The sequence below is a fragment of the Pungitius pungitius genome, chromosome 12 (assembly GCF_949316345.1).
Source record: "Pungitius pungitius chromosome 12, fPunPun2.1, whole genome shotgun sequence".
Classification (NCBI taxonomy): Eukaryota; Metazoa; Chordata; class Actinopteri; order Perciformes; family Gasterosteidae; genus Pungitius; species Pungitius pungitius.
Window position 1 is genome coordinate 18264403 of NC_084911.1, and position 24095 is coordinate 18288497.

At 47.1% G+C, this 24095-nt stretch overlaps 1 protein-coding gene across 3 annotated transcripts; it reads right to left on the reverse strand.

The window, feature by feature from the left end:
- Positions 1-5503: 5503 nt before the first annotated feature.
- LOC119220042 (neurabin-2-like) lies at positions 5504-22658 on the reverse strand. Of its 3 annotated transcripts, none has more exons than XM_037475644.2 (15): positions 22519-22658; positions 17334-17711; positions 15981-16177; positions 15522-15902; positions 14751-15431; positions 9307-9439; positions 8857-8977; positions 8018-8122; positions 7777-7912; positions 7147-7290; positions 6999-7052; positions 6722-6853; positions 5985-6082; positions 5801-5897; positions 5504-5667 (listed from the first exon to the last, which is right to left on the reverse strand). In XM_037475644.2, the coding sequence occupies exons 2-15, from the start codon at positions 17629-17631 to the stop codon at positions 5614-5616; spliced, it is 2631 nt and encodes an 876-aa protein (XP_037331541.2). In that variant the 5' UTR covers positions 17632-17711; positions 22519-22658; the 3' UTR covers positions 5504-5613. The 3 variants fall into 3 exon arrangements, with proteins under 3 accessions (XP_037331541.2, XP_037331542.2, XP_037331544.2); XM_037475645.2 differs by lacking the exon at positions 22519-22658 and adding an exon at positions 22036-22402; XM_037475647.2 differs by lacking the exon at positions 22519-22658 and adding an exon at positions 21787-22029.
- Between the last annotated feature and the right edge of the window lie 1437 nt (positions 22659-24095).

A 24095-nucleotide genomic window follows, 5' to 3' on the forward strand; every position in this document is an offset into this window, starting at 1 on the left:
GTAGTGACTGACTGTTTTTTGTAGATTTTGAAATCAGGTTTGCGCTTTCTAGCTAACTCACACGTTGTTGCTAACTGTTGTTGTTGCTAACATGCTAACTGGTGCACCAGTTAGCATGTTAGCATGCTAATGGTAGGTACAACTTATGGAAAATAATGTATTGTTTGGCAACTTCAACAAGAAAACGTTTGGGCAGTTGTCACACATCAATGTAATAAAGAAAAGTGTTTGGCATTAACATTTAAAGGATAAGGGTGTTTTTTCACTTCTTCTAAATGTGAGAACTAGTTTCCTTCGGGTATCATGCATTCTAACCTGATGAAAAACATCACGATTCACAATAGTTTTTATTGAATGTCACAAAGTTATGAATATTAAAACCTATTTCTGCCACACACAAAAAAAAATTCAAAAGACTATGGTCCGGGCCTTTAGGTTTACTAAGCTGCTGATGAGTAAAGGTGGGGACATGAGTGAGACGCAAGGACCTTAACTTTGAATGGAGGGTTTTTACATCGATGTAAAGTCAGATACAGTGGAAGTATTCAGATCCTTTACATAAGTACAAGTTGAAATACCATAGCTGAAAAAACGATGCTTAAAGTGACTAATAATGACACTTAAGACTCACATAAACACACAAAGTAAAAGAGCAGCAGGAAGCTGATTTAAAGCAACTTGTTTCTTGTTCAACATATCTCATGTTTATTTATTAATGCTGACAGACAGGTATTGTTTGGGAACACGTATAGCGGCATCGACTACAGAACAGAACCAGGCAGAAAAAGAAAGCTGTTTATTGGACCTGAGACGCACCTGTGAGGTCGAGTCCCACGCCTTCAGATTCACGCCGAACAAACATCCCGCCAATATGTCTAAATGTATTTGAAATCAAGCCAAGACGTTCGGGGGGTTAGAGTCCAACACAACTAAGCGGATGGAAAAATCACACAAAAAAACCCCTATTTGAACAACTGCTTGTAGTGCTTTTGTTTTGTCATGTTTAACCCCCCCGCCCATGGTTTGTTCAAATCACGTCAGCGCGAGCTGATGCTAACAGTTGAAGCGTTTAAAGACTGGTTGCCAATGGTTACGGGACAGAACGTGCCGGTCGTCAGGGTCAAACTTAGAAGTGCAAGAAAGTCCAACGGTCCCTTTGAGTCTCGCCGAAATGCGCTGAGGTCTGACAAGTGTCGAGCTTTGGTGACCTGGGTGGGCGTGCGCCCCCCACCCTCAACTACTACCCTTAACCCTTAAGCAAGGCACTAAACCCTCTCCCCTCCGCGCAGAGCAGCTCGGAGGCCACCGGTGGGGAAGCGTAGAGAAGTGGAAAGAAAGGCGTCGATCTGTATCAATGTTTAAATGGTGTGGTGCTACAATCTGTCTGTCCAACATGGCGGTTTGTCCGCAACGTGCTCACTGGCAAACGCTTTTTAAACACGTGTCTTTTTACGCGGGCAGCACTTGGTGGGTAACCATGGCGACAGGCAGCTACAGCTAGCGCGGGTCGGAAGGCTTCGTGAAGGCAAAAGCAGCGCGTTGACTAATGAGAACGAGTCCTAGCAAGGCAAAGTGAGAGCTTCCTACTTTCAGATTTTCTACCTAAGGTGACCTAACTTAAAAACAGCAAATGCACAGCTCACATTTGGTTTAGACATAAGAGATGAAAACGTAATAAAAAAATACATCAGAAGGGAAAAGCCCACAAAGTGACTTATGGCTCTCAAAGCCCCTTTGCTTCCGTCTAACAGGACCAAGTTACATTGTAAATATACTGCATGTGTCGGACTAATACTTGGCATTCAACCTTTGTACTACTCGACCCCCCTCGTCTAACTCCATCTTACTTATAACAGTACCTCATTAAAACTGTTGTTGTGTTTTATGGGTCCAGGTCCGAAAATCAGTCAGCGATTTTTTTGCACTTCCTGGTTCCCTCATCTGAAAGTCATTTTTTTCTAAACACAAATTGAAGAGATACATTTTTTTTTTAAGTGTCAAAGTCAGTATACCACAGTTGTGACCTTTACGTGTGTTAAAAAAAAGTCAGCTAACACCTTCTGCCGATTGCATTCACGCTAAAAACCCTAAAAGTGGTTTTTTGTTGTTGAACAAATTAATTAGTTTGTTTGCAGGAACTTCCAAAATCTAATGAAAGATTCTTGTTGACTGTTTTGGGAGGGAACCAGTGCGATGCTAACTTCCCGGTATGTGTCGTCCCATCTGGACTCACAACACAACTTTACAAACGTGAAAATGACCCAAACTGTGACGTTTCTGTGAACAAAATCCTCCACTGGGACGTGTAACTTTAGTTTTGAAGTTTGTATCGAGCCGAGTGGAGAAGCTGCGAAGGGGGATATTTGTGAATGCTTTTCTATGTTTGAGTTGAAAAACAAACATAGTATTTCTTTTAATATTTTATAATAAGAGCAAGACTACAGAGTCTACAGCCACAACTGTGGCTCTATGAAGGCGGTGCTTTGAGGCTCGATGCTAATGCCAACGTGCTAACATGCTAACATGCTAACATGCTCACAGGGACAACGTTAACAAGCCAGTGTTTAGCACGTGTTACACTTACCTTGGCTTTGGGGGGGGGGTGTTAGCATGCTAACGTTTGCTAATCATCACTAAATACAATAAAGATGGGAATATTAAACTTGTGAACCAAAGTATTTGACAATTTGAAAGAAGACCAGAAGGTGGTGCTGGAGGAAAATCATTAATCTGAACATCATTCTGTAGAAACCAGGGAAAAGGAAATCTGGTTTGTGTCTGTATTCGTTATAGACCATATAGTCTAATCAAACTTATCGGATTGATTGTTTTCCATTAATGCAACCTAGTTGGAGCTTGCCAGCAAGCTGCATTATCTCCCTTAAGACACACACAAACTCACAATGATCCCCATGGTGAACGAGCTGCAGAACGTCCGTTCCAAAACACTGTCTAACTCAGCACCGTCTTGCCATCCACATGCAAATATGAGCCTCATATTTGGAAAAAGCAGCATTAGCAAAGTCATCACCAACTACTGAATAGTAGTCAAAGTGGAATATTTAAATATATAACCATGTATGGATACATGTCGTCTATTTCCACAGACAAATTATGACAATTCTGCATTAGCTAATTGGACCGATCTCTGGTGAAATACATTTTGTTACTCACAGTAAAGACATTTTTTAAATAGCAATACCATTTCTGTGTCTCTTGGACTTTTGTTCAGGAGAGAATGACCTTTAATTGACCTTTAACGACCACAGCAACACTTCAACCCTGATTTGGAATATTTCAGGCATATATTACTAATTGAAGTTCATAATACTGGCATTGGGACCCTCTGAGTGTGTTTACATGCACACACACAGTTTTCTGAAAAACACTGAAAATATAGTTTGGCAAAAAATTCCATAGAGGCAAAATCATCCAGTTGATTATCAAAGACCAATAGTGATTGATACATCAATAACAAATAGAGTTGGCTACGGATTAGTGGGCTACAACAGCACACATGGATCGTTACAAGACTTAAAAAGCTAAGTAGCCAACTTCAAATTGAGTTAACAAAACTCACCTCTTCATAACTGCTTTTTGACTAATGTCTGAGTGCTTTATTTTAAGTTTACAGTCTGTAGCTCTCAATAATGATTTTAAATGTCAGTAAAGCGTCGAAAAGCACCCAATAAATAGCATTTATGATTATTAAATCACCAGTGAAACTGGCTGATATGGAAGCAAAAAAAACATCATAAATACAATGGGTTTCATTAAAAGTTAAAAAGATCATTTTGAAATGCGACCACTGCTGAATACGTGTTGAAATCTGAACCATGCACCCTGGGCTTTTGGGGGGGAAATTTAACATTTAGCAATAGTTATCTATTTCATATGCTTATTTGTATTTTAATGACATGAAGAGGAGAAATAAGGCCAAATAGATTCAGACATAGATTTCACAGTAGAACATAAAACCCTATGAAATTAATTGTAAATAAATATACAGTAAATAGTATATTTAAAAAATAAAAGGAAACCACAGTGACTTTTCTTTGCTTCCATAGCAGTCAATAATATTGGTCATTTTTAACTAAGGACGAGGATGGATCAAAGATGCCAAAAAAATGTTAATTTTGAAAACTGAAATGTAAAATTGAAATCAGTGTTAGTATTTAACAAGTTTTTAAACCAGAGAGCACAAACTACTTAACTTCAATGTCCCAGCACATGTCTTGGTCAAATGTAGGCCTCGTTAATAGAAATACTCTTATCCAATTATGTACATTAGACAAGCGTACTGTCTGATACTCGGTGAACTCTATGAATCCTGTGGTGGTATATGTTTTGGCACGCGTTTACCTCTACTAAAGAGATTTCACTGTAGAGCGGTTTCGCCTCCAGGAAACGATGGAAGAACTGATAAAGTGACCTCTGGAGATGCTGTCCTTCCTTTCCGCTGATAAGTGAATATTCAGTTGGTGAGGGGAGTGCGGCTGGAAGCTGTACGCTAAAAACAGACTCCGGATGCAAACAAATTCTAAACACCGTTTAAAAAAAAAAAAAAAAAAAACCTGCATAAGATTTCTTAAAACCCTGCAACGACTCATGTGTCCAGTACGCGAGCGCAGTGACAGAACGCTGGTGTGCATGTAAAGCCACAGGAGCACCAACCGCTAGACGCCCCCCCCCCCAAGCTCGCGTTGGACTATTCACACCCTGTTGGCCCTCCACGTCGATAGAAAAGAGAGAATTGCTTTAACCCATTTCAACACTTTTAAATACACGTGTCGAAGATATACAAACGCTTTGCCACCACAGTTCAGACCTGAAGAGCCTGGTTCCTTCCCGCCAGGGGGGGGGGGGGGGGGGGGAGAAAAGGGAACGCCAGGCCGGCGCGTTCCGTGTCGCTAATCAAAAATGTGTCGGCCATCTTCTTTTGTAGTTTTTATTACTTAACTATCAGCAGGTGGCGGTTATTTCCTTTCAAAGTTGCGGTTGTTGTCACTGGCGAGGCGCCACGTCAGAGACGGCGGCGGACGTTTCTCCGTGTTTGGATTCGTGTGATCAATCCCTGGCCACAAACCCCCTCCCCCCCCCAACACATTTGTCCTCCTCGGCGATCTGCCTAGTTTAAAAGTAGCGTGACAACGATGGAATAACCTCCGCGGGCTGCTGATCCGCTGTGGTCCTCTATAAAAGCACTTTGTGACGAGCCTGTTCAATGAAAGCGCCGTCGTGAAATGGGTTTGAATCCGGCGGTCTTATTTGAAGAGAGGACAACATCACCGATATGTGAAAGCACGGATTGTTGAATGTGTGTTTTTTTTCCTCGCATTGATTGCCCGAGCCGGGTTTGCTGGGAAGACACACGAGGAGGATTCTGGGAGCGTTCGAGGGACGGCTGATGGAGCACCGAGCCGCCCGGGCAGGTGTCAGGTGAACTCGCCCCCATCCTCTGTTTTACAATTGTCTTCCCCGCTGGTCCCGCCCCCCCCCCCCCCCCCCCCCTCACGCCCCAAATGGATTGGAATAGAAATGTCGGCCCGGGTCAGAATGAAGGTAGAGCTCCTCTCTCCTAGTCACAGACAGGAGGTGGGACGTGGCTGCGGTCTAGGAGGGGTTGGGGGTCTTCAGGGCATCCACTTTGGTCTCCAAGTCGGTAATCTGTGAAAAAGCAACAGAAGCCGGTGAAAAACTAAAGGGGTTGGACGATGTGTTTCTTTATTAGCCACAAACAGGAGTTCAATGTCAAAGTTAACAGTGTGGTTTTCTGGTGGAGGAAACAAACCGTACAAACCTTTTCCTGCAAGTTCTCCGCCTCCTCTTTGTGTGTCACCTCGCTCTCTTCTTGTGCCCGACGCTGAGCCGTCTCCTTCTTCAGGAACTCAATCTCCCTACGACACACACACACACACACACATTAAAGCACTGGGGTCTTTCACTCGTTCCCTGTGTCCTTGGGTGCGTCTCTGCTTCCTTACTTCTGCTGGAACTCTTTAATCAGCCTCTTGGCTTTGCTGTATTTCCTCTCCAGGGTTTGGTACTGACCCTGGGTTTCCTTCAGGTGTTCGTCCACCGCCTGCAGACACAAAACCACACACGTCAGATCAAAACCTTTTGGCTGTCAAACTCCTTTTAAAAAGAAGTTCCCTGAGTGTCTTGCAGGCAACAATTAGTCTAAAAATGTCCATATGAATACATAATTTTCCACTCTAACTAAATATTTTAACTGACTTCAGTCGACCATAGCTAACATGTCTGAAGTGCAACCCTTTACGTGCCAGTCTGTTTAGATACTGCCACTCTTATTTTTACTGTATAGCAAATACTAGAGGGAACATTTTATTCTTATTTTCGGTATGAAATTATTTAATGAAAAGCAGCTACATTGATTCTGAGGTGTTGCATAAAACACGGCAGTGATCCATAATACCTCCAATATAAAACCAGGCAAATATGTATCTGTGGTATATAGTGCAAAATATCATTAAAGTGGCTTGGATTTAGATTGAAAGCCTGATATAATAGAAAGCAGGGTTTTATTATGGACCTTTTTGTTTGTAAAGGACTGAGTATATAGACATATGTATAATATATGATATTTATATATGTACTGTAGGTGTTTTAATTCAACTTCCAAACAGATACATATCCCAAGTGACGTCACCATGGCGACTGAAAGCATCCTGGTTGCTTCTCGTGCTCTCCGTTGAATTACCTTACACAGCGACTGCGCCTCCATCCAGTAGCCCTCCAGCTTTTCCATCCTCTCTTTACTGTCCCGGATGTTTTGCTCCAACTGAGCGCGCTCCATCCGCCAGCGCAGCTTATCCTGCTCCGCGTGAGCCAGCTGGATGCAGGGGGGGGGGGGGATGTGACAGTGGGAGGAGGAGGCGGTGCGTTAAACAAGGCGAGGTACCGGTGTTGTGCTAGATTCGCTGGATGTGTCACTGTATTTCGTTTGGGCCTACTGAGCGGAGGCTGAACATTCTCACCTTCCTCTTCAGCAGCTGGATCTCCGCCTGTGTGACTGCATGTTTAATCTGGAGCTACAGGATGAAAAGGAAACGCATAATCCAGTAAAACCCAGAGTCAGTGAAAGAATGAAACGCAGCATCCCAGACATCAGCATCCCCAGCGCACCTCTTTGAATTTGTGGGCCAGCTTCTCGGGGTCCAGCTCCACGGGAGACAGCGTGTCCGGGTTCTCGGCCAGGTCGAAGACCTCAATGGAGTTGGGAAACACGGGACTCATCTCCTCCTCCTCGTCGGTCGCATACTCCCCCGTCTGCGGCTCGTCAGGAAAGATGGAGCGCATTACAACCGGTGTTTTGTGTGCATGTGTACAATGGTAGACTCTCAGAACCCCTTTATATGTCATGCTGCCCCCTCCCCCCCCCCCGCAGTGATGAGCAATGGCGGCAATTCTTCAGTCATGAGTTTAATCCCACTGGACAACATACCAAAGCATAACACCCCCCCCCCCCCCCCCCCCCCCCCCGTCCGGTCATTATGAGGACAGTTTACCGCCCACACTCGCCCCCATGTTCTCCTCCTACTAAAGTGTCCCAACCTCTCTGACCACAAGGTGGAGAAGCTGGACTGAGTTTGAAAAGTGCACCGGCCACGTGGTGCCACACAGACGGACATTTTGTAACACACACACACACACACACACACACTTCTGCCCCTCTTGATTTCCTGCAGCCAACGAAGGCCCCTGAGCTGCCCCAGAGGTTCAGAGTGAACCCGGTCGTCGGTCTGAGAGCATCACCTCCTCGTCGTCGTCCATGTACTGCTTGTATCTCTGCTCCATCATCTCCCGCTGCCACTTCTCCTGCTCCAGGGTCTGCTGGATCAACTGAGCCACCTCGCTCTGCTCCCCGGGCTTCTCCCGACCAATCACGAAGCTGGGACAATTAGGAACATTCATGTCACAAATGCACAAAAACAGAACTATCAGCACTCGCTAGAAACAGTGAGTGTGTGACGCAGAGCGTGTGTGTGCGTCGCACCTGACGGTGCCGCTGGTGTTGCGGAGGACGGAGGCAGCGAGGCTCTGGGTGACGCCCACCAGGCTGGTCCCGTCAACCTCCACGATGAGGTCGTTCACCAGGATCCTGCACACAGACACAGGGGAGCACATGTGGGTGTGTGTGAGGGGAGGGGGGGGGGGGCAAAAGGACACTACCGTATGAACGGCAGAAAGTCTCACTTTTCAACTTTAAACTTAGGGACACATTCGAGGGGAAATACTTCTTAAGCAAGTCATGAAATCGGAAATTTACAATAAAAAAAAGTACAATGAAATGGAAACCTACTGATGATGCACCATTACTTTAATAATTACTGGTTTTCACTTTCCATTTTAATGCATTCAATATATTATATTTTACATCTTGATTTATTTTATTTTAAGAGACACACATTGCGCCCTTACTGTGTGCTGCATTTCTTGTACAAAAGTACAATACATTATTATTATTATTATTATTAATCCAGTGGGGATTTGTGACTTCTGCTTCTGGCTTTAGTGTAATGTACGTTCTGAGCCTTGTTCGATGTCGGGGCAGCTGATGTTAGGAGACGATATGGCAGGGTCTGCTATGAGGGGCCTGTTTACTGCTTACTGTTACTGTGAGGTGCCACGGCAGAAATGGTCGGTCTTTTTCTTTGGCCTTCAGCCGGCTTTGTTCCGCCAAAATGCCCTCAAATATACAGCTTGTGTCAATGCACGGATAAAAAAAACAGTGACAGACAGAGGTGCTATTTGAAGTTTTGGGGTGTGTTTTCTTCGTGAGACATGTGGACGAGGACGGGTGGAGGACGGGTGGAGGACGGGTGGAGACGGTACCTGCCGTCTCTCTGTGCAGCTCCTCCGTCGGTGACCGTCTTCACAAAGATCCCCAGTTTCTCCAAACCCATATCAGCTCCTGCACCCATTCCTATGATACTGATCCCCAGCCCCTCGCTGTCTGGAGACGCACACACACACACACACACACACACACACACACGAAAAACAACAGGTCACTTTAACATATTCATCTCACTCCGCTTCCTCACTCAATGCTCTAAAACTCACACATGGCTCCGTAGCCTTCACGGAGGGTTGCTGGTTCCAATCCATTAGCTACAGAATGACTAGCTGCTAATCAGGCTAATCGGCGCTAAGTGTAATCCCATAAGAGGATGAGGAGATGTTAGCAGACAGCCAGCGTCCACCAGCGCCCGGTTGGTTACATAGGAGGCTTGACTGGGTGACTCCCAATGGTTGTAACGGTGTGTGTGTGTGTTTGTGTACCTTTCTCCAGCTCCACAGGAAACAGGTCCAACTTCTCCACCCGTTTCTCCAGCTCGTACTCGGCCGAGGCCGCCATGGGGTCCACGTCATCGTTACGCCGGTCGTAGTCTTCGTTGGAGTAGGTGGTGAACACCTGCGCCCCCAAAGGTGAAAAGGTGAAAGGTCAGAGGGGCTCTGTACTGCAGCGAAATTCTGCTGCACAACAAGCGTATAAAAACATTACAACATGATCAGCTATAATCATTTGAGCCCAGAATATAATTATATTCTCGTAGGCAATGTTGTACTTTATTTTCTACATTGAGAATGAATATCTAGGTGCCTGATCAATGCGGTGTGCGTGCTGAGGATGAACATCTCCTTAATTCACCCAGCTGAGCAGAGACCGACACTGTCTACGTTGTCCTGGTTGGACCACAGGAAGTCTCCATCTGATCCGAGGCCCTGGCACCGGGCAACCCGATCCTTCCCCCCCGGCCCGTCGGCAAAGCCACGCTGACTCATGTGGCACCGTCCTCAGGGAGAGGCCCACGTGGGGCAGCACGCAGCGTCTCCCTCTCAGAGCGCACCAAGCACAGACCGTGTGAGACGCCTCCCACTTTGTCCCACCGCCATTCCCATCCTTTCTGAAATCTCTATCACGCCCCTCCCCCTCCCTCCCTCCCTCTCTGGAAGGTCAGCCGGGTGGCCATCTCTGCGGTCACGTGGCTTTGGTTTCCTTGGCAACCGCAGGCTTACCCAGTGTGAGTTTGGCACTGATCTGTCTCTGTCTCTGTCTGTCTGTCCCTGTCTGGCAGATATGCTAATGTGTATTAGACAGAAGGAGACCAAGTCAAAGGACTTTCTGTGTGGGACGTGCTTGTTACAGTATTATGTAGAAGAGTCCCTTGAATGTTGAGGACTGAGGCGCACACACACACACACACACACTCTGACACGAACAGGGTCAGAGGGTGTGATTGTTCAACTGCTTCCTGTAGTCACGTTCCCTTCCTGTTGAGTAACTTTAAAGCTGTGTTGGTGTGTTTGTGTGAAGCTCGACAGACTTCACTGTACGCACAATCCCTGCTCCGCCACAGAAACACTAACACAAGAGCACACAACGAGATCACAGGCGACAAGAGGAACAACAACAACAACAACAACAACAACAAACACCCATCGCTCCCCACTGAAACGACTAGTGCAGTAAAACCGTAAAATCAACGTACTGTCCCTTTAAGATCTGATCATGTGACCAAGGAGATCTGTATGTTGACTTGATCCACCATTGGTCCCAGATCAGCATTTACACATTTGATTATAATTCAAAGGGTTTAGAATTAAGCATAAACAAGGTGATAAGCATGGATCCATCCTGCCTTCACAGCACATTTCCCGGTGTTAGGAAAGAGTGTTGAAGTGCAGAAATGAAATCACACTTGAAAAAAGATTCAACTCAGTCGGTTGTACAAAAGAGCTGGAGTCATCATCCGGTGTCAAGATCAGATTCATGTGCAACACTTAGTAGTTAAATGAACTCTTTGATAGGATTGAAATGTAACTGTACAGTGTCACACTTCTTGGTATCAGGCTTAACTCCATGTAATGTGGCGCATGGATTAGTGACGGTGGTCCAGGAACCACAGGGTTGTTGGTTTGAACCCTGGTTTACCCATGTTCCATGTCATAGTGTCCCTGAGCAATACTCCCAACCCTGAACTGCTCCCTGGGCTAAATGTAATTTTCTTGGTTTCTTTAACATGACAACGAGTTCACTGAAGTCCAGTGGCCCCCACTCACCACATCCCAACCCCATCGAGCTCCTTTGGGATGTGGTGGGACGGGAGAAATGCATCATAGATGTTCAACGACGTCCATGACGACTGCGTGACGCCATGGGGTCATCGGGTCGTTGGGTGTCATGTGACAGCAGTCTCTACGGCCTCTGAGAGACTGCGGGCGTATCCATTATTACCTTTCAGTCCCTGGAGGAATCCATGAATCAATGCTGCACCGCAGCGATCACAGCGTGTGCTAAGTCCCTTCGCAGCATAACCAGTGCTTTGTTGATCGCAGTATCGCAAAGGAGGGGCTTAAAGGACGACCGGCTCTACGCCCTCACAGGGTTCGCTCAACGTCAGGACGTCCTTGTGGTCTGTGTGGTGTGTCTTGACCAAAAAGCAACTTCTCTTCAGTAGCTGAACGGCAGAATGTCATCAGGACGCCTGTCAATCAGTGGTTATGGTAACATATGATTATATATTGGGTGTCTCTGTGTAGATGGGACTACAAAAAGTAGCGGCGGGTATTATTACACCCGACTCTACATGCAAGAGCACATGCGGCTGGTGGTCAGTAACAACCCTCCCTGCCAGAAGGTTCCGATTTAGAAATACGACTTCATCTGAAGAGCGAATGAAACCGCAGACTGTTTCGTTAAATTGCTCGAGGGTCTATTAGGTCTCATTCTCAAAATGCACTTGCTTTACTTCATCATACAATGATAAAAACAGCTTTCTCCTGTCGACTGATGGAAACTGTTCTGGGCCACGACGCAGGTGAAATAAACACAGTCCTTCTCTTCTCATCCTAAACTCCGTCAGAGGATGAATCTAATGGCTCATTGGTTCAGAACGCACACACACACACACACAAATATACAAGGGCAGGGGAAGCTGATTGATAAGAACTACAAAGTGCAGCTTTGTGTGGAAGACACGACACCAGGTGTGTGTGTGTGTGTGTGAGAGAGAGAGAACACGTGCGTTTTCAAGGAAAACAAACACACCCGGGAACATTCCAACAGCTTTTCCCAGACGCACAGAGGTGGCCTTGTGCAGCACTCGGCCCGGTCCAGTGTGCGTGTGCATGAGTGAGGAGCAGGAACCACCCGGCTGTCATCCATCCTTTATCGCTCTTTACCAATATGGTTGAGCTTCTTAAAAGTGTCAACATCACGCGGCGTTTCTGTTGGGAGATCAAATGTGTGTGTCCTCATGATGTCAACGACAATTATCAACCAGTTTAGAAATTGTGTAACATCAGCCAACATGTCCAGGCAGGGAGTCACATCCTCCTTTCACATCATATTCTCCCATTCTGACTCCATTCTGGATGCTGTTACCATTTTATAATAATCTGCTTGTATTCCCCTTTTAAATACAATATTCTGAGGAAATAGCATGCTAATGTCCTCAACCCCAAAATGTACCACTGAATGTCCCTCACACAGGAGAAGGACGCTTCAGTTTGCAGTAGAATATTAAGAGAAAATGGCATTTTAAAGCTACACGCATTACGCAATCATTTATTTATCCATGTTTTGTTAGTGTATAAAGTGTTTTCAAGCAGCATCAGAGACAGCGATTATAAACCACATGACTGGCACAGTGGGGATGCTTTGCGTTTCTGAACCAGAGAGCAGGTTGATCACTAGGCACATAACTAGAGCTGCAACTAACGATTATTCTAATAATCGATTCATCTGTCGATTATTTGTTCGATTAATAAAAAAATAAAAAATGTAAAAACATTAATTTCCAACCCTTTATTGAAAAATAGAACTGACTGTGCACTTTCTAAATATGTTTTGCACTAACAGATTGCTCCTTGAACATCCCTAAGTGAGCAAATAAAATGGACTAACTAAATAAACTAAATAAAAACTAAATAAAATGACAACATACACACATCGCATGATGTATACTTTACAGCCGCCAAATTAAATATATTAGGCACAAAATCATGAATCATCTCCGTGGTGCTCCCGTGCCAGGCCATGTCGCTTTTGCATATCTTACAATCAGACATGTCAACCCTCCCGAATTTCAAAGCCCCTCCCGAAAATCTCCCGGACGACCTTTCTCCTGATTTCCACCCGGACATCAATTTTGCTGCACCACCCGTCACTGGGCGCGCTGTTTCAGACCGAACAATAATAAAGGTTACACCTTGAAGTCGAGCGCGGCGATTAGAACGTAAAACTACTGGCGCTGCAAAGAAAACCGCAGCACCCACCCCCCCCCCCCCCCCCCGTTGCCCGCTAGGACCCGCACCCCCCATTTCAGTGTGAAATATTTAGGTCGCATTGGCTTCTCTTCCTCCGCATGTTTCAGAACAGTAGTACGGGTCTCTCCGATGTTCTGCTGCGCGAGCGCTCAACTTTTTTTTTCTCAGCTCTGCGCGGCGCGCGCAACTTTCTTTTAATACTCAAAGATAATAGTCGCGCGACACAACGAATCGATAATGAAATTCGTTGCCAACGCTTTTAATAATCGATTTTAATCGATTTCATCGATTCGTTGTTGCAGCCCTACACATAACACTAACACCATGGTAGTAAGAAACACTGCCTCAGGGTACAGGTTGACTTTTATCCGCATTGTGGCCAAAGAGGTCAGTGGTTTAAATGTCCGAGGAAATGTTAAGAATTCCTGGCCTCTGACCTAGAATGGAACTTGTAGTCTTCCGCCTCCTGCATACGTAGACATTGATGAATATTACCAACGCAGGACATTTGGTATCTTATCATTGGACAATAAAATGAGAGAGAAGGGCAGCTAAAGATCTTTTTTGAGGATGTGTGCAGCTATCTACCATACTGTCGAAGCTACTCAGAAGAGATTAGGAGAGAAAGGAAATGATTGAAGGTGGCACTGACTTCCTCCTCCGTTAACATCTCACACACACACACACACACACACACACACACACACACACACACACACACACACACACGGTATTTCACCACAGTATTTCCTGCTGATTCTTGCTTAAGCTTTGTGCATGTGCGCTTGTGTGTTTTTGTTTGAACGTAGGTCTTGATTTAACACAATGCACCTTCTGTACATGAGTGCTCGTCACCCCCCCCCTCCCCCCTCCCCCGACTTCCCTCGTCTCCCCCCCATCTTTACTGCAGCAGTCAGCTGGTCTTTGCGTTGTGAAACAAGTCGTCTCGGTGACACCTCACTTCCTCAGGGAGAGAGACAACTGACTCGCAGCGTGTAGCAGGGGGGGAACAACAGGGTGAAGAATCAGAGGCCTTGATATCGAACGCAAGGCGTTCAGGAAGAGTTGGGTTAGAGGAAAGGTTCCAAAGAATGGATCTAAATGTTCTTTACGCTAGTGGTCAGCTAGTCAATAAATAGCCAAATACAAATATATAAATATATATATATATATGTGTGTTTTATAGATATGAAATGTACCCAGTGATATTTGTAAAACATTTATAAAATAGATGCTTTTTCTGCACGTTCTCTGCGCCTCTCGGCTTGTCTCAGCAGCGCTGGGGCCACGCAGAAATGGCCCACAGGAGGCGGGTCTATAAAGCAGTTTGGCCAATTGCTGATTAAAGATATAAATGTGTTGCATACAATTTACCGAATCAGCAATCGAACAACTCCTCAGACCACCCTTTGAGACCATTTACATGACCAAGTGTCCGGCAAAACCTCACTCACCGTAATTGGCCCAGTGCTGAACTGAATCTTCCTATTTGGTGGAGGGGGCTCCTCTTCCTCAGGGAGACCCGGGATCTCGGAGCAGCTGGTCTCCGGCTGATACGGCTCCTCCTCTTCCTCATCGTCCTCGTCGTCTAGCTGGCTGCCCCCAGAGTCCTCCTCCCCAAGTCCGCTGTACGCGCTGATATCCACCAGGTCGCCCTCCGAGTAATCCTCTTTCCTTGAGCCATCCTCATCGTTATCCTCCTCCTCGCCCCTCCTCTCAGACTCCACTCCTTTCTCCTCTTCCTCTGAGGAGGGAGAAGACCCCGGAGGTTCTTTTTCCCCGTTTTCCAGCGAGGCGTGGACCTCCGCCTGCACCAGCCTGGCACCAGCTTCAGAACCCCCGGTGGAGCCGTCTCGCTCCGGGGCGGCCACCGTACTTGAGCCCCTGGCTTCAGTCGCCGTCGGCCGGCCCTCCAACTCTGGCTTGACTCCCGAAGAAGAGGAGGACAACGAGGAGTAGGAGGAATTGGGGGGATTGTCTCCTGACTGTGTGAACCCTTCCTTCTCCTCGCTGGCCATGGCTTCCCCTGAGATCCTCTGCAGAGTCTCTTCTGGTTGATCTTCTGCCCACCGGGTGCTCACGCCGCCCGCCACCATCTCCTCGTCGTCCTCGTTACCCAGAGGGAGCGTTGTCCCCTAAGAGAGAGAGACACAAGGAGAAAAAATCCAGTTTTTCCCTACCAAAGATATTGATTCTTTTTTCCAAATCAGGCAAAGTCTTCTCACCTTCCTTCCGGTAGCCTCCGTTCTGGCTGGAGGTTTGGGCTTGGGTGGTAGGGCGGGGCCTGACCGACGCTGGGGGAGGGCGACATTGGCGACATTGTTTTGCGGGTCGGTCTTCTCAAACACCGCACTGAGCTGGCTCACGGTGGGGCTGACGGCGTCCCCGAGCCCAACTGAAGCTGCGGCAGCGGTAAGAGCCGGAGCCGGTAGAGGAGCCTCAGCCGGAGCCGGGAGAGGAGCCGGGGCCGGGGCCGGGGGGTCGTCCAGTCGGTCCAAAGCCTCAGTGGAACCGTTGAAGCGAGCCACAACATCGAGACGGCTGTCCTGGAAGCCCGATGCACGCTCCTTCTTCAGCAAGATCCGGTTGGTGGCGGCCTGCTTCTCCTGGAGGAGGCACCAGTCAGTCAGGGCCTTGAATCGGAATGAGAACAGACAAGAAGGTACCGCGGACATCCTTCCTACCTGTAGAGTCCGCTGTTCGAAGATCCTCCTGGTCTCCTGGAGTTTGGAGAAGCCCCCACCGTCTCCGCCCGGTTTCGAGTCAAAGCGGTTGACCCTCTCTGAGACCGTGGCCCCGAGCTTGAGCAGAGCGCTGTGGTCGACGTTCTCGTTGAGGCTGGACGCCCTCGGCAGGGACAGTTTCACCGACTGCTCGACCCCTGCCGGTCAGATCAAAAGATTGTGAAGAGCAAAAAGGGAAAGGAAGTAGGGTTTGTTCTAGAAAAAAATCCAGTTTCACACCACACAGGTGGCCTTGGGTTTGGGGATAGTGATGTAATGTATTAATCTTCCACATGGCAGCAGTTACTATGGTTGTCCGAGTAGAATCAAAACCGAAAGAGAACCCTGTTGTCTATTTTCATTTTAATTTTGTTTAAATGGCACAGAGTACCACGTACACATAAAATTGGGTTTGACTTTTCTAGGAAAATTTGGTTTTCGTTCCTCTTTATACTGACAAGGAAACGATTACTGAATAAAAGAATATTGGTTAATTCAAGAGGCTTTAAATAAAAACGTATACCATGCTATTCAGTTTCTTTTTTGTTTCACCCAACAGCACAACAGTTCATTATTACCAAAAAAAAATATTTTTCTTGTCTGCTACTCTCGTTGAAATTAGACAAATCGGTGCAGATAGCTAACTTTAGCTACTTACGGTAGCGTTAGCTTGATAGTCCTGACAATGCGCTCCATGGCTGCAAACTGTGCCAAAACACTGAGCTAAAGCTAACGGGTTCTCACCGGGGATCAATGTAGAAGACGCAGCATTGTTTTTGTACTGCTGGCTAGTTCTTGTAACAAAAATGTCCCTGGAAACGCTGCTTTTAACTCCCCAAACAGGAACACAGCAAATAATGCAAACTTTTAGCCTCAGAATTGGTTACAAAGCAGTTAGTAAGCTAGTGAGCGGTGCATGCTAACATGTTAATTCATTCTAAATACATCCATACATACAAGGTATCTAAACTAACTCTTTATACACAAAATATGGTTCTTATTACGGCCACTTATACCGTGTTTCATTACAGTGCTTTTATACAGTGCCAAACATGACAACATGCCGTGGTAACAATTGCTTATATTTTCAGACAACTGGATAGTGTGTTCGTTGCTGGGATCAGTGAACTTTCAATTCCAAACATCGTTCCACCCAACTCCCCCCTGACCACCTGCTATCAGCCACAGCGTTTGAATACATGTCCCTGGATTGGGTTCAAATGGGAGATTAGGAGTTACAATGTAAATTGTGGGTGACGATATTTAAACATAATAATGAAAATAACTGCATGACATTGAGTCCGGGTGAGTTACCAATCATTTTGTCTCCGTCCTCCTCGTCGCCAGGCGACTGCATCTGCATGAACATGTTCTTGATGCGGTGGACATTGGAACCGTATTTCCGGCCCCTCCCGGTGGGGCGAGGCAGAGGAGCGGGTTTGGGGGCGGGGCCGGCGCCTCCGTTTGCGGCATTGTTGAAGTGGTCGGTGGCCTTCTTGAGCGCCGCCAGGCCCGCCTCGTAGGCGTTGCGGTGGGGCGAGGGACTCCGCAGGTTTGAGCTCCCGCTGCCGCCGTTGCCCCCCGGGGCCGCCGGGGGTTCGGTCTTCATCATGTTTGGACGATCAGATGCCAGCCAGGGAACAGCAGGTCAGCAGGGACGAGGACGGCGGCATCCTGGAGCTGTTTGACCTCCTGAGTCACACGGGTCACATTCAGGGGGAATCCTTGTAATCAATGAACATCAACCGACGCTATCTGCTGCACTCACATGTTGTTTTACTCTAAAGACATTCAAACTGAAAACTAGTGAATGAAGCATTTGTTGCTGGATGAAAACATTTTTCTAGCAATCAATTAAATGAATTATTCACATTACACTCAAGAAGAACACGATCCGCATTCAAAAATACATTTTTCATCGATATGCAGTTTGTTTCTGAGCTGTTTTTGAACCATCACATTAAAAGTGCAGTTCACGGAGTGCGCCTCAAACCGGTCAGTTTACCTGTCATGAGGGTTACTGCTTCATAACCCTTCTTCAGAACACCTTTGTCGACATACAATTGAATTTGGTCAATAGATCGATGAGTTGATTTTATTGACCGAGCCGTAAAATGAAGCGTTATCTATAAGAGATGTGCTCATAACTTTATTGTAAATACAGCAAATCCTGAAATACAAAAGACGCATTGACTAAGACATTAGTAATAAACTAAGACCAAAACAACCGACTAGTTGACTGAGTCCAAGTTTCACTTATTTGTGGCTCAGGAGTAACTTTATCAACACTATCATCACAGTGATGGATCGGATCTAATTTTACAGAGGAGACTTCCATTGGAACCCTACCAAAAGATAACGATCACATTGTGTTGCACCACAGGAAGAGTCTCTCTATCTAGCTACTAGTATCTCTAGTAGCTGTATCTCTGCCTCAAGTTTGATCCTCTTCATTCTGCAAGTGCCCCGACCTGGAGCCAATCCGCTTAAGTGCCCTGTTCACAATTTTCATCCATAATCGAGCATCGCCCGAAAATGACCCATCCGACAGAGTTGCCGATGATGCTGTTTATTTCATAACACCCACATGGCACTCCGGGAGCTGTCAAAATAATCCAATTAAAACGCTGACGCACTGTGACCTGGCCTCACGTGTCATGTGTGTGTGTGTGTGTCTTCTTCACTGCTGCGAATGCCAAACTTACTTTGTGACAAAGTCAGCGCGGGGAGATAGAAGCTCCGACCCCCCCATGCTCCCCCCCCCAGGTATCAAGCTGTTTTCTCATGATCACAATCCCATTAGGCGGCTGACTGCTTTTGCCTTCTGCCCCACAGCGAAGTGTGATGTTGTCATCAGGCTTTGTTTCTAGTCTTGCGTCTCTCAATGGACCAAGTACGAACAGATGAGATGTCTGTAGAGGGCTTCAGAAAACTGCTTATTTCCTCAAGATAATGTTAAAGGAACAGCTGTACACCCTGCGTGAGCAGAGTACATCTCCCTGGTGTAAGGCTTGTAACGCTAATAACGTTACCGCCAGCAAAATACCTCGACTAATGAAATCCACGGTCACCTGCGCGTCCACGCAGGTCGATTGACGCGGCCGTCTGGATATCACATCCGCCGATTGTGTTTCATGGATGTCTTTGACGTAGTAACAGAACACCACGCTGGCTTTTCAGGGGTTTCACAGTCCACTGAAGTACTTGAATTGAACTTAGTGTATAAAGCTGGATTATTTGATGATTAATAATGCATTTTTTTTTTGTCAAATCTTGATCGTCAATCCAACCAATATTTATCTGTCTGTTTTTTTTTTTTACCAGTACTAAAGGTTCCTGTGAAGTTAATGTAGTACTCATTTCAGGTTCTGGCCATTTACTCCCCACTTTGACCAAACGCGGGCCAGACCATTAAAATCATAGGGAGGGGTGGCGCTGACCATCCGAACCGACGCTGCGCTAAAGTCATCCACACTCCGGCGGGGGTGTGAGGTTTTATGATACCATCTTGTAGACCAAAGCTGATCTTACCGCGCTGCCCGCCTTGAGGAGCCCTTTCTGGGGGCGGACTACCTGTCAGGTGTACTCCTCGTGACCCCAAGGGCTGCTGTGAGCAGGCCAAGAAACGGCTACAACATTACCAAACATAAATGGGTTTTGCAGCTCAGGTAATGACTTTATCCGATGTGGACTGAGCGTCCTTGTCCTTATTCTTGTGGGCTTTGTGTGAAAATTCACCGCCAGAGTGTGAGGTTTCTGATACCCACATCGTCGCCATAATACAGCCCGTACTTCTTTTGATTCGACACTCTGCAATGAAGGTCCAATAAACAGGACTCCGCTCGTGTCCAGTCTTGCCTTGTACTTTCCTTCTATGAGTCTGAACAAGCAAAAACTAGAGTCTAATTTTCTAACCACGTTAGACCAAAGAGACCCAAATGAGGGCGCCCCTGCATCACAGCTTTGTATGACGTCAGCACTAATTGGTATGCCGAGTTGTTCCTCATCATCAAGGCATGGCAAAGACGCAACCACCGGCAGATCGGTGGTTGCGTCGGGTGTAAGAGCCAGTGCAGACATCACAAGCTTTAAAACAACCTTCAGTACAGCATGGAGCTAATTTACCACCATTTTACACCATTGGTCACCACGGCAACCGCAGTGCAGGGCAGCGGCTGCTAGCGAGCTAGCACAACAGAGAGCTTAGCTCACGTGCACTACGTAAGCAGAGCAGAGAGAAGCTGTGATGGAAGCACGGAGCGAGGGGTTCTGTGCTCACGTGGACATTGCTCCACTACGTCTTTCCACACAAAGTGGCGCTTTGATGCTGCATTGTCGCTCATGCTCCGAATCCCTTCCACATCCTCCGAATAAATCCACACACGTCGAACATTCAGTGAACTTAAACCAAAGATTCCCGTTATCTGAGACAGAGCTTAGTGGCGTCTTTGCAGGAAATGTGATGCCACACGCATCCGAACTGAAAGGGGATTAAAAACCTGCCGGTGCGTGTTGCTGTTTGTGCGGTACCCTGCATCCTTTTCCATGGCAACGCTCTTATGGAATGGATGTAAACACACGCTGCGTTGTTACGGAACTGAAGCGTCTGTAGGTCAAACTAAATAAACTAAACGAAAGTAAAGCCGTGTTGATAACCGAGGGGCTGGGTATGTCCCTGCCTGGGCCCACTGACTCCTGATGATGACAAAACACACACACACACACACACACGCACCCCGCGACACACACAGTAGGTCCTGTGACACTGTCTTGCTGAAAGGCCAATGTGTGTGAAGCAAAGAACCTTTTCACACACACACACAAACACACACTGAGCTGCTCTGGGCCTTATTTTGGTCCTGCGTCTCATCTGAGGCGAATAAACCCGACATGCACCACAGAAACGAGCAGAATCCGTCTCCATCCGACCACATGGATGGGAGCGCCAACCTAGCGCTGGAATTACAGCGCAAAAAAAACAGACATCCAATAACGCTGTGCACCTCTGTTCTATTTTGTAACCAGATTAGAACGCGGTGCATTTAGGGAGAGCTGCCTTCCTCCTCCTCCTCCTCCTCCTCCTCCTCCTCCCACGAATGGCACACACACGCACAGTCTGTCAGGTCAACACAATCTAAAATAACACCATCACTGCCTGCACCAATAATCATATGGAGGTGAACGACTATTGGCTTGTAATCTATTGATGGGCGAACAGCCCCTCCCTTCACTGAGTGCAGGCTGCACATACACGCACGCACGCACGCACGCACGCACACACACACACACACACCGCCTCTCCGTGTGTTAGATGCTGTGAGAGGTGTTCGGGTGGTTCGTCCGGCATCAATGACCTTCATCCCATCCTGTAGGACTGGACCTGCGCGTGCACGCCTGCGGGTGTAACGATGGTCATAATGGTCCCAATTGAGACGGGCACTCGCACGCGCTGCTGTGGACTGCTCCCCGCGGACACATAATGTGCTCGCGCGTTCAGACGAGAGTCCCCGAGTCTCCGTACACCATCTCCCCGGCGGTGTGCGTGCGTGCGCGCGCGCGCAGCGTCACACAGAGGCCACATTGAGGCTCCTACAATGAATCCCGTCTACTTGGACAACAATCCGTGCATCTGTCGAGGAGAGTCCCGGGCCTGGCCTGCTGCAACAACGGGTTCTGGCAGACACACGCACGCGCGCGCACGCACACACACACACACACATGGTGCGTGCGGCTGCTGGCTGAAGAGAGGCTTTGTCGGCGTACTCACGACATATGCTGCTACCGCCGAACTCCGATCAAAAAACGCGACGTCTTCGGTGTGGCGTGGGTTTTGGAGCGCGACACGTTCCGTGGGCGCGCGGACGACGCGTCCCCCCCCCGCGAGAGCACGCAGCCGCCGTTAATTCGGCGCGCAGGTCACACGAACAGCGACGTTTCCTTGCCGCTTTACGGTGTGAACGTGAACTATTGTTCGCGTGTGGCCCCGCTCTTCCCCTTCCGTTGAAATGCACCTTACCAGCAGGCGACCTGCGGCTTGGTCCCAGTCGAACTTGGAATTAAACCGCTTCGGGTGAGTCACCCGCACACCCGAAATGTCCGCAGCACCCCCGGGTGTTCAAAGCGTTCTTATTTCGCGTCGTTTAGCGGGGTTCGCCTCGACCGACTCAAAACAGCGGGGTTCGGTGAGGGAGTTCGGCGCGACGTTCTTTCTGCTAAAGAGCCGAAGGAGGCGGGCGCATTCCGGATGGGTTTCCTTTATTCTCCGTTCCCCGCTGCGGGGGTCGGTCCACACCGACTGTGACACGGAGCACTGGGGCTCGTGTCTGTGCGGTAACGTGTCACCGGCCTGCTCGCTGTCTCCTCTGTCTGCTGCTCTGCGTCGCTTCCTCCCGGCAGCCTCTCGTCTTTCACGTATTTATTTATGAGTTTTTTTTTATTATTACTTTTTTTTTATTTTTTTATCGCGAGCATCCGAGGTTCCGCGCGCCGTCAGCCATACCTCGTATCCCGGTGTGTCGGAAGCAGCAGCCCGTTAGGATCCGTGGGGGAGACAGTCCATTGTCCTGCTGCTCATTCCTCCTGCGAGACAACAGCCTGAGTGCCAGGCTCTCTGCTGCTCCTCCCTCTCTCCCTCCCCCCTCCCCTCCTTCTCCTCCATCCCTCTCTCGCTCCTCCGCTTCCTCCCCTAACTGCCACTTTACACCCTCTCTCACCTTTACCTCTCCCCCATCCTATTTTTATTTATTTTTCTTCCTTCTATATTGCGCCCCCCCCCCATCTACCGTCACACTCGTTCACCCCCATCGGGTGTATTACATCACATTACATGTTATTTAGCTGACGCTTTTATCCAAAGCGACTTACATTGTATTATAAACCATAAACCTTTTTGTCTGGGGAGCAATTAGGGGTCAGGTGACTTGCTCAGGGACAATTCAACATGGCGCATGGGCCAATCGGGGTTCGAACCGCCAACCTCGCGGTATTATAAGTAGTTCCCCCCCCTCAACAGATGCAGATAAACATGTAACACCTTTTCCACTTATTCGCGCGTTCAGCTGTCTGAGGTAGTCGCCTGTTTGTGTGCGTGTGTGTGTATGCTTGTGTGTGTGTGTGTGTGTGTAGCTGCCTGACTTCTTTTATAAAGACCCTTCTCCAGGAGTTACAGGTCAGTGAACGCAGCATTTCAGTCACCACGTGGCGACTCAGCGCCCTCTGTTGGCCAACACTACACCCCCATCACGAGTACTGTTAGTAGTACTAGTATTACTCTGATTGACTAGTGTTGAGAGTACTTTGTGACATTACAATGTATTTCAAGTAAAAGTTGCAACAATTTATACAAGTAAAAAATCATATTGTCAAATTGTCCCTTTTGAACAGCATCCTGTAATATTGTATAAAATGTGGCTTTATTGAATAGTTGTTACAGACGCACTAATGTGTAAACAACAGGTCACTGTTGCTGTATAGTTGTAACTACGTTGTGTAGTTTAGTCCAGGCGTACATGAGGGCCACGGATGAGGATTACTGCGCAAACATTGTCTTGTATAAAAAAATTATAAAAGAAAAATGAAATAATAATAATATAATTACATGAACTGTTCCTAATCGCACACCTTCTCTTTGTACTTTTAATACAATGCATCTGCCCTTTAACCCTGCACACTGCCTGAGTATGCATTGCATGCACATGCTACTTTCTCATCACATGGCACCTTGTACTTTCACCCTCTTGCTCGTACAGCAGCCATGCAAAGGATTGTGGGTCAGAATGGAGCATGCTGGTTTGATTACTGTAAAAGGCAGGAGTACCTCCTGGTATTTTGTGGCACACTGCATTTGACATGTTATGTACTGGGACATACTAAATCCTTTTCTGGCCTACAGTAGTAAGAGTATTTTAAGGTACAGCTAGTGTTGTGAACGCAAATGAATCATCTGATAAATAAATGAGTAAATATCGTTACGTTATATATTGTTACGTTTTCGTGACTATCCCATTTTTAACATTGCAATGACTTGCTAAGTGAGCATTGAATGCTGTAATATCTTTCTCTCTAAAATGCAATAAA